The sequence below is a fragment of the Limulus polyphemus genome, unplaced genomic scaffold (assembly GCF_000517525.1).
Source record: "Limulus polyphemus unplaced genomic scaffold, Limulus_polyphemus-2.1.2 Scaffold3081, whole genome shotgun sequence".
Classification (NCBI taxonomy): domain Eukaryota; kingdom Metazoa; phylum Arthropoda; class Merostomata; order Xiphosura; family Limulidae; genus Limulus; species Limulus polyphemus.
Genome location: NW_013668691.1, coordinates 47,745 through 58,827, shown reverse-complemented (window position 1 = coordinate 58,827; position 11,083 = coordinate 47,745). Strand labels below are relative to the sequence as shown.

At 30.4% G+C, this 11,083-nt stretch overlaps 1 protein-coding gene across 1 annotated transcript in view; it reads left to right on the top strand.

Annotated features, from left to right (window-relative positions):
- The window catches only part of LOC106468620 (plexin-B-like), a 69,664-nt gene that overhangs the window by 48,996 nt on the left and 9,585 nt on the right, over nucleotides 1–11,083 (top strand). The window contains exons 19-28 of the mRNA XM_022396965.1: nucleotides 460–630; nucleotides 1,106–1,349; nucleotides 1,872–2,011; nucleotides 3,290–3,423; nucleotides 3,870–3,929; nucleotides 4,716–4,790; nucleotides 5,156–5,222; nucleotides 5,531–5,677; nucleotides 7,528–7,681; nucleotides 9,997–10,158. Of these exons, the coding sequence (XP_022252673.1) occupies nucleotides 460–630; nucleotides 1,106–1,349; nucleotides 1,872–2,011; nucleotides 3,290–3,423; nucleotides 3,870–3,929; nucleotides 4,716–4,790; nucleotides 5,156–5,222; nucleotides 5,531–5,677; nucleotides 7,528–7,681; nucleotides 9,997–10,158 (1,354 nt within the window). The remainder of the gene's footprint in view (nucleotides 1–459; nucleotides 631–1,105; nucleotides 1,350–1,871; nucleotides 2,012–3,289; nucleotides 3,424–3,869; nucleotides 3,930–4,715; nucleotides 4,791–5,155; nucleotides 5,223–5,530; nucleotides 5,678–7,527; nucleotides 7,682–9,996; nucleotides 10,159–11,083) is intronic.

The window sequence follows — 11,083 nt, the reverse complement described above, 5'->3', positions numbered from 1 at the left end:
TCTGCCTACAAATATATATATATATATATATATATATATAATGGTAAAGATTAACTGGGTTACATATAGAATACATTATGGAGTTATACCCTTCCACTTCATAATACCACATCAAAGCAAAATAGCTGATTATTGAGTATTTCATTATGCAAAATATAACTTTTTTTCTGTTTATATTTCCACTTGCTGTATTTTACAACACATCATTTCAACTTGTTAAGGAACTTAATTTTAACTGTTCTGACTGTACTCTACTAAACTTACTAAGCTTGTATGGGGAATTTTCAGTTACTTACAGATAACATCCATTCATTTGGCTTTGGTTATTCACTGCATTAGTTATTTTATCGATTAAGTAGTTTAAGATATATTATAAACTTACTGTATTAAAACTTTTAACTTTTAATTTTCATCTGTGGTTTGATTTCATTCTATTTATGCCACTTTATATTACAATAGGGTAATGGCCTCTTGCTGGCTGCTTCAGAATCTGAAGTTTCAGTAAAGGTTGGAACTTGTACCTGCAACTTAACATCACTGACTATGACTCAGTTAGTTTGTCTACCTCCAAAAGACCAACCCCCAGCCAATGATAACCAAAGAAGTAATACTGATCTTCCTCTGGTTGTAGTAAGTGTATATTATTTGTTACTGATTGTAGGTGTCAGATGCTTCAACATGACCAACTGTATTAAACCATAATATAAAATGGTATAATTCTTGAAGCTATGGTTTTTCTTTGTACATATAGAAGAGATAAATTGAAAATCTTTCCTTCTTCTCTTTAACAAAACACTATAAACATATACATGTGAGTTTAATTCTTGACACATAATATTAGCTTTATTTTCATAATGAGAGAAAGTTGTGGATTTTAAGAACCACAGAGAATTCAGTGCATCGAAAACTGTTGGAGTACAAAATCAGTCTTTCCTGATCTGAATTTAATACCATTGAAAATAATAAATTGTATTTTCTTTAAACTATAATCCTTGTGACTAAGTGATCTGGCATTTTATTTCTGAGTTATTTTCTTAAGTAATATTGGATTTAAAGGTATATTACTCCTCCAAGAATTGATTTTATAATTTCTCATTATCTTCAGGTGCATGTTGGAGAAAATCTACAATATGAAATTGGATACTTACGCTATGAGGTGACCAAATTATATGAATTTCCAACAGAAGCAATTTGGGGTATTGCAGTAGGTGGTGGACTGCTTATGATTCTCAGTGTAATTACACTTGTTACTCTACGTTACAAAAACTCTCAAGCAGAGCAAGAGTATAAGCGCATCCAGCTACAGATGGACACTTTAGAAAATAGTGTACGGTCTGAGTGCAAGCAAGGTGAGAAGTTTAATCAATTACTGGAAATATCATACAATGACAGTTTAATATATTAGTACAATATTTCCCAAAGTATGGCAAGTGATTAGAGTAGAGTCAATAGTGCAATAATGCAAAATTAAGTGTTTAAATATATTTGTATTATTGAAAATAATAATTACTTATTACATCACATACAGCATCTTAATGTGTATCCATGTATTATAACTCATCACTTAACTCACTCTTTCTCTCATTTAAAAAAAAGAGGGGGCATGCAAGAAACCATATTTATTAAAGGGGGATATGGATGACAAAAGTTTGGGAAATGCTGCCTTAATATATAAATATAATTTTTCTGAAGTGTAAGGCCTTAGTAAAAAGATATGGAATAGATAAATAACATTTTTAGTGGTTATAGTATTGGTAAAATATACCTGTGTGTTGTTACATTTCATAATTAAATTGGAAAAATTACTCTTATAAAAATATGATATCAAGGTATTCAAAATATAATTAATGCTAGCATCCTTAATTTTACAGCTTTCGCAGAACTTCAGACAGACATGACAGATATAACATGTGACCTTCAAGCTTCCGGAATCCCGATACTTGACCATAGGACTTTCGTCATAAAAGTGTTTTTTCCAGGAGTTTATGGCCATCCAATATTGCAGACTAATGTAAAGATATTGTTGTTTCTTCTTTATACTAGAACCAAATGTGATTTTCCTGTGATATACATTTTATGTTAACTTTTAAATGTATTTGCTTCAATTGAAAATTAAATCACATAACATCTGGAAAACTGTTCCTGTCAGCACGACAAGTATTCACATTTTTCTTTTTGCTGAATGATATGGTATTCTTATAAGTTCTCAAGACTTTGCAGTTAAAGATTTCAAACCTTTCTAAAATTTAGCTTTGTTAATCTTTTGTATAAAGAAAGAATATAAAAAGTGTGCTTTTATATGTGTTACAAGGATCTACAAAAATGAAACTTATAACACATATAAAAAAACACTCAAATTTTAGGTCAAATTGAACATAGCCAAACATGCTGTAGAAAATTGTGACATTGTGATCACATCTAATTTGTTTAAAGTCTTAGCTAGGGCCAGTGATGAAAAACACCACTGTATAAAATAAATTCTTCTGATTCACAAACTGGAGACTGAAATCAAAGGTGTTCGTTTATCAAGAAAATACAAAGTTTTTTAGCATCATCATTCTTTCTGCATAACAGTAGATATCCATGTTTTTTTTTAAATATATTTCATAGATAAAATCACAGTAGATATCCAGGCTTTCCTTTTTTCCTTTTAATTAATAAAGTCACAGTAGATACTCTTGCCTTCCTTGTAATGATTGGTGTTTATATAGAAAGTCACAGTAGATATTCTTACCTTCCTTGTAATGTTTTGTTTATATAGATAGTCACAGTAGATATTCTTGCTTTCCTTGTAATGTTATGTTTTATAGATAAAGTCACAGTAGATACTCTTGCTTTCTTGTAATGTTTTGTTTTTATAGATAATGTCACAGTAGATACTCTTGCTTTCCTTGTAATATTTTGTTTCTTATAGATAATGTCACAGTAGTTATTCTTGCTTTCCTTGTAATATTTTGTTTCTTATAGATAATGTCACATTAGTTATTCTTGCCTTCCTTGTAATATTTTGTTTCTTATAGATAAAGTCACAGTAGTTATTCTTGCTTTCCTTGTAATATTTTGTTTCTTATAGATAATGTCACATTAGTTATTCTTGCCTTTCCTTGTAATATTTTGTTTCTTATAGATAAAGTCACAGTAGTTATTCTTACCTTCCTTGTAATGTTTTGTTTCTTATAGATAATGTCACAGTAGTTATTCTTGCCTTCCTTGTAATGTTTTGTTTTTTATAGATAATTTCACAGTAGATATTCTTGCCTTCCTTGTAATGGTTATTTTTTAATTATAGATGAAGTCAAATGGATTTTGTAATAACTATGATGCTGCAATGAATCAATTCCAGCAACTCCTGCACAACAAAACCTTTCTCATTACTTTCATTGGAGTTTTAGAAGCACAGAAGACCTTCACAATAAAGGACAGGTCAGAGGCAATCTTATACCACAGACAGTGATTTCTTTGTCTTTTGTTCTTTATGCACACTTTTCCTTTTTGTATCCAAATTGTATACAAAGACTGTTTTTCTTTTCTTTACCTGAACACTGATATGTACGTTACATTATTATTAATACTTTTAGGGTAACTTAAAGGGTAAGCAAATTGTCAAAATATTTATTACACTATACTTACTTGTTTAAAGAATTTTGAATGTAATAATCAATACTTCTATAAATTGTTTGATTGCAAAGACATTATTATATGTATACAACTCAAAGTTTTTTGTAAAAATGTTTATATAAGCATATATAATGTGTATGTGCAATGATTCATGTTTCCAAGCAGTAGATAACTTGATGTTTGCGAGACAGAATGAGCTTTATTAATACATCCATTTTTCAATTTAACATATTAAACTCGTAAATTTCTAGGGTCAATGTAGCTTCACTGCTGATGATTGCACTAATGGAGAAGATGGAATATGCTACTGAGTGAGTAACATTCTGTCCTAACATATTATGTAAATAAACATGCTACAGGATGAATAACATTATGTCCTAACATATTGTGTAAATAAACATGCTACAGGATAAATAACATTATGTCCTAACATATTGTGTAAATAAACATGCTACAGGATGAATAACATTATGTCCTAACATATTGTGTAAATAAACATGCTACAGGATGAATAACATTATGTCCTAACGTATTGTGTAAATAAACATGCTACAGAATGAGTAACATTACCTCCTAATGTGATGTGTAAACATAATATGTTACAGAATGAGTAACATTACCTCCTAACGTGTTGTGTAGGTGGTGCATACTACAGGTTAAGTAGCATTGCCTCCTAAAGCGTTGTGTAGGTAGCAAATGTTACAGGATGAGTAATACTCTCTCCTAATTGTGAGGGTTAAACTAGTTGGAAATATATTATTATGAATGACTAAAGTTTTAAATTCAGCAACGTTTTTATTATAGCATCAGTGAATTAGATATAGTTTACAAATAGACTTTTAGTCAAGATTCATGTCTAGTATGTTTCAAGAGAATACTGAATTATAAAAATTGCTGTCTTTAGTTGATATGTAAATTATCATTATCAAAAAATAGATGTTGTGATTAACTTACAGTTTACTGTGAAGAAGTGAAACAAGACTCCACAAATTAATTATGAACTTAATATTATCATTCTCATTAAGGTTCAAAAAATAAACTCAAATATAGTTAGATTAGAAAATTCTAACACAGACTTTGTTTTATGGTTTCTTTAGCATATTGAAAACACTTCTTGGTCAACTAATAGAAAAATCGGTTAAAACAAATAATCCACAGTTGATGCTAAGAAGGTAAGTTGGTATTTTCATTTATTTTTTGTACTTTTTGAGCCAAACATAGATTTTTTTTCATTTCTTTATCTGATACAGATTAGTACTTCATCCACAAAAAACTCGAAACTTTGTTTATTCGGTAAGTTTTACTTTATGGATATAATCATAAAAAAATAATTATATTACCAAAACAAAAAAATTGAGTATATATATATATAAAAGGGAGGGGGGAGACTTTCAACTGGATAAGTCAAAGGAATATGAAACCATGTTTAGAAGAGAAAAATAAATTTCATAGATATTAATATTTGTTTTATTTGTAGTTTGTAATGGTGTCCAAGTATTTAAGATATATATATATATATATATATACATCATTTCAGGACAGAATCTGTGGTTGAGAAGATGTTGACCAATTGGATGGCATTAAATATGTATGACTATTTAAAAGTAAGTGTAAGATTTATACAAACATGTATATAACTTCTATAAACAAATACACCAAAATATAGTTTAAAACAAAATTCATTTTATAAGCAAACTTTTACATGAGTTGGTAGTCGAATTTGTTTTTATAAACTATTGTGATTATTATTTTTAAGTACTAAAGCTCACATTTTTTAAATTAAATTTTCAAAAAATCCTGTGACTTAATAAATTTTACTCTTGATGTAATATTTTATCTGAGTCAAAATTGGGCAGAAAACACCCAAAGTTATGAAGAAGTTATTGTTGTTGTTTTTTTATTTATTATTTAGGACCATGCAAGCAGGAGTTTGTTTTTACTTTTTAGTGCCATGAAGCATCAGGTTGAGAAAGGACCAATTGATGCTTTGACAAATGATGCTCGTTACTCTCTCTCAGAGCAGAAGTTGTTAAAAGAACACATTGAATGTTCCACTGTGGTAAGTCATGTGTTTGTTGGTCCCTGTAATAGAAAGATAGCTGTTCTGAGTGGGAAAGTAATAGAAAACATAGGGTATTGTGAGCTTTAATTGTTTTCTGTTTCAAAAGCTTGAGGAGTTCACAAATTGTTCACACGGAAAAATATACTAGTAAGTGATTTGAAACAAATATTAATGAATGAATTACTTTTCTTTTTCAAATTTTTCTTAATTAACATTTCAGACCTCCCACTTAATCTATAAAAGCCTATAAAATCTGTTAAAACCTATATTTCAAAGTCATAAAATCTTCTAGTGAAAATGACCTGTAAAACTTATACTGTGTAGGCATTAAATTTAAGTGAATTTAAGAGAAATATTGATAATTATATGAATGATAAAGGACTGGTTTTGAGGTTTTTCTTCTACTTAATAGCTTTACTTGGTAATTAGGCTTTATGAAAACCTAAAAAACTACTTTAGTCCCTATAATGTTGTGATTCTGTGAGTGGTTCAAGGTCAAAATTGGTTGTTTGCCAGATACAGAAAAGCTGTAGAAACCTATCTTTATCTGATCAATAAACCTATGAAAATCAATACTTTCATGTTACAACCTATTTCTGTAGCATATGTATATTAATAAACTAGGAGGCTCAATCACTGATTGCCTAAAAAGTATAGTTACATTGAATACTCTTACACAAAATACTTGAAAAGACAACTTCAGTCTGGTCAAGTAGCCAAGAGTGCTTAATAAAATTATGTGTTTTAGATACTTCTAATTGTTGGTGTATATTCAAGAGATTATTCAACTAGATTAGTATTTTTTTTTTGTATATCTCATGGGTATGTTTTCTTTGTAGAGTTTTGGAGAATATCACATCATTCAGTCCAATCTGGTCATGCTCTATCTAACAACCATGCACCTTTGAAATAGCACTACAGCGTATATTCCATTGCAAAAAGCTTTGTTGTCAGGCTGTTGTGTACAAAGCACACAACTCTTCCCTGTATGATCTCCATAATCCATTGAGAGTATGAGGTCAATAGATTCTCAGTGCCCATTTTAATAAACCAATCATATAAAAATTCAGAGATACTGCATTCAATGACTTGACTGGTGTGTTTTAGTATGGAATAGCATGAATACTCATATCATTCTTTAGCTGCTTGAGGTATGCAACAGTTGAATGAATATGTTGTGGAAGTAACTTGTGTAGACATGATTTTTGTTACTTTTCCAGAAGGAGATCCTTCTTGATTATTTTGCATACTGTTGCCTGGAAAATATGGATAGCTTTTACCACTGATATTTTTCACCTGTTAAAATATTCTACATTCTTTTTTGCCATGGCTGGGGTATAGATTGTTGTAGTTCTCTTTCTGAATGGTCCTTGTGTCCCGAGCTGATCCACATTTTTTAATTTTCCAATGCCATTAAATTCAAGGGATGTACCTGATCTGAAGAAATTTTTATGATCTGATTGTATGAATATTTTGCATTGAAAAGACCTGTTACATAACTTTCCCAAATGGTAAAATGCAATTGTGATACATTCTATTCCACTATAATTTTATATTGGCTGTGTTTGTCACATAATTTGCTGAGTTGCATATTCAAAACTGTGTTAATATAATATACTCAACCTTCTGTATATAGATATGAAACACTGTACTGAAAAAAATTGGTCAGAGACTTATCTTATTTATTGAGATATTTTTAGAAGAGTCTTTTTTTTTTAGGATAGCTGAGCAAAAAAATAATGAAAGTGAAATACCTTCCTACTATATTTTTGACATTTGCCATTAAAAGTTTCTTTTTCAAATGTTAGCAAGTACTTACTTAAACAAAAACTTATGAATATTTGCAGACAATTCATGTGCTCCAGGAAAACCAAGATGAAAGAATCCAGGTCAAAGTGAATGACTGTGATACCATAAGCCAAGTGAAAGCTAAAGTTCTGGATGCTTTGTACAAAAATACGCCATTCTCTCTGCGACCTTCCATTAATGAAGTTGATTTAGGTAAGAAGCCAATAAAGAATTGTTTTAATTTTTTAATTTGATTTGAAAATTCTTATGTTATTATCTATAAAACTATTTTTATTATATACAAAGTAATTATAAATATAGTTTTGCAGTTCATTGCATCATATCTTACAAGTGGTATAGCATAGGAAAGTGAAATTACACAAGGGTATTGTGCAGAGGAAAATGACACAGTTGCTGCATATTGCCACCAGGGTCACTACTATGATCAAATGACTGATCAGTCATAATAACCGTTCAAGATATGCTCCTCCAGCATCTAGAATGCATTGCATCTATGTGACAAAGAACATTACAAGAGCTGAAATCCAGAGGTGGATTAAGGGTCAGACAGGCCTGGGGTTAAATTTTTCTACTGGCCTATTATGATCGCAACTAAAGACTAAGGTAAAAAAAACAAAAAACTTTTGAGCCTTTTTTTTTAACCTGGTCCTAGGGCTACAGCCCCAATAGTCTCCACCTTAATCCACCCCTGCTGAAATGCAAAATCAATATATCAAGTTAAATTTATTTCTTTCAGTGCATAAACATAGTGCAACTTGTAAGGAAAAATTTGCAATGTTGATCTTTATGAACAGCTGAAATTAGAAAATCCAGACACCGGTGATATAAGCTTCACTGCTGCACCCACATGCAATTGGGTTGACTTGTTGTGCTATTATATGGCTGACCTCAGCTATAGTTTCAGTAGGTGATCGTGATTTGTGTGTCAGAATTTATAATATATAATTCTTTCTCTTTTTCACTAATTGTCAAAATAAAAGGCTTCTACTTATATTTCTAATAGTATAAATATATATACTATGTTGTTGTTGGGCTTAGAATTCTTCTACAGTAGATGTCTGTGACTTGTTAGCAATAAATTCAACGATAAATAAACAGCACGCACTCTACTTGTTTTCAAATAATATATATATTCGGAACAAGTTAAACATATGCACAACAAATTCTTCACACTATAGAGATTATAGGCATATCATAAACACTATATATGTACTTCTCTTCTTCTTGTCAAAAGTCCACTTAGGCCAATTCAATTACTTTAGAATATCAGTTGACAAGCCAAACAATCTTCTCTATTACTATCGCACTAGTCTTCTTTCTTCTAAATTTCCTCTGTTCCTATTGTCAAAGTGCAATGAGGCTGATTCAGTTACTTTAGAACCATGCTTTGATGGAATAATTCTTCTTCTTATCTCTTGTTAGTCTTACTCTAACATATTAAATGTTAGGCCTATCTCTTCTACAGTAGTTAACTTCACGCCAAACTTTTCCTTGGCCTGTAACTTTACTTTTGACTGCTGTTATCTGCCTCTGTCATGCTATTTATATCTTTATCCCTTAATCGTATGTCCCTGTTCGCCATCTATATTCTCAGCGTCAGTGTATTGCATGTGACGTTCAATAGTCTCTACATCAATGAATTATTTACAAAACTTCCTACAATCGTCTGCTTTTAACTCTTATTATAACAAAAACTAAACAATAATAAAATATTCACTCACAAACAGAAATCAGTCAATAATATCTGAACTAAGCAGTCTTTTATATCATGACACTGTGTGTATGGGGCTTGTGACAAGTGCAACCTGCTTCATAAAATTTTTTATAACCTTGCACACAGAAACACTGGAACAAGGTTGTCTGCAGATGTTATGCACTCTATAATTTTCTCTGAGAGCTGCCTCAACATTGCATCCTTTGGTGTAACAACATTTCACTGGTTCACCTCTCTGTCCATTTATCAGTTTCATGTTAGTTGAACAAGTGGCATGGCGATCGACAATCCCATTCATATCCATAAAAAATATTTGCAAGAAATTTCAATAGCATCCATGACAACATATGACAATAGTGGCATTTTTATCCAGATGATATCCTCAACATCTCTCTGCATCATCATCATCTTCCCATACCATTTGTGAGATATGATGTACTGAACTGCAAATCTCCCTTTATAATCACCCTATGTTCCTAAAAGTGTACCATTCTAGAGGTATAATTTAACAGTGTTATGGAAAAATGCTGTATAATGTTTAAATTTGTATCACTTTCTATCATGAAACATAAGTTAATTGCTTTGTAATATGTTCCATAGATAGTTTTGTATTTTATACATAAACACTTGTTTTTTGTATTTTATGACAGTTCTGTAGTTGATTGACTTTGTTGATTGATAAATGAAACTTTTATAAACCATCTCTCCCAACAGTAAGCCAACAGTTTTGAGATTGCATAAATATGTAAGTTACTAAAATAGAACATGAAAATTGTGACTTCTTTGACTCTAGAATGGAGACATACTCATAGTGATCACTTAACCCTCATGGATGAAGATTACACCTCCGTGACATCTGGTAGTTGGAGAAGGTTAAACACATTGAAACATTATGGTGTGAGAGGATTTGCTGTAATGAATCTACTCATCAAGCAGAATAGTTTCAGCTCTAACAGTAAGTAATGTTTCTCTATTGCTACTGATCACTTCAGGTAGTAATACCATGGTGAGTTACAAATATTATGTAATTAATAAGTTGACTTGCAGTATTATTTCTATATTGTGACACACCAAGATAACCCAAAGTGTCAAAATCAGAAACAATTACATAACAGCTCTGTTTGTTTTAGATTATATGCTGCACCTTGAAATATATATTTAAATATAAATACAATTCTTTTGGGCGTGAAAGGTTGAATGTTGTTTCACACGTGTGAATCACAAAAAGCTGAATAAAATAACCATTTCATTTATGATGAATAAATGACAAAAGAATTATATATTAGAGTTACTTCACATCTCTTTATTTTATTCATTGCTGAAATAATATTGTTTATGTGAAATGCTCTTACTATTCAGCTTTAGGATTTTGATTATAAGTATTGGTTTTTCGTTGTTTAAATTTTATATTTTACTGTCAACTTTCAGAAACCATGGTTAATACAGTGTAAGGAATGTATCATCATCCATATTTAGAACAAGTTGTCTGAAACTCATTTTAGAACTGTTCTTGAAACACGTTTTACAGTACTAATATGTTTCTAGTGTTATATTTGTCTTGTTTAATATAATATGTACTAGGAATGTTCCTGAACAATAATTTAGATTAGTCATAGTTTTTTTCTTCAACTTTTATTTGTAAAATGCATTCAGATTACTAAAATTTTCCTGATGATTTACTAAAACACCACAATAGTTAGAATGTAACTCAACTAAATCATCAGGAAACTGAATATAACTCAACAGTTTCCTGATGATTTACTAAAACACCACAATAGTTAGAATGTACCTCAACAGTTTCCTGATGATTTACTAAAACACCACAATAGTTAGAATGTACCTCAACAGTTTCCTGATGATTTACTAAAACACCACAATAG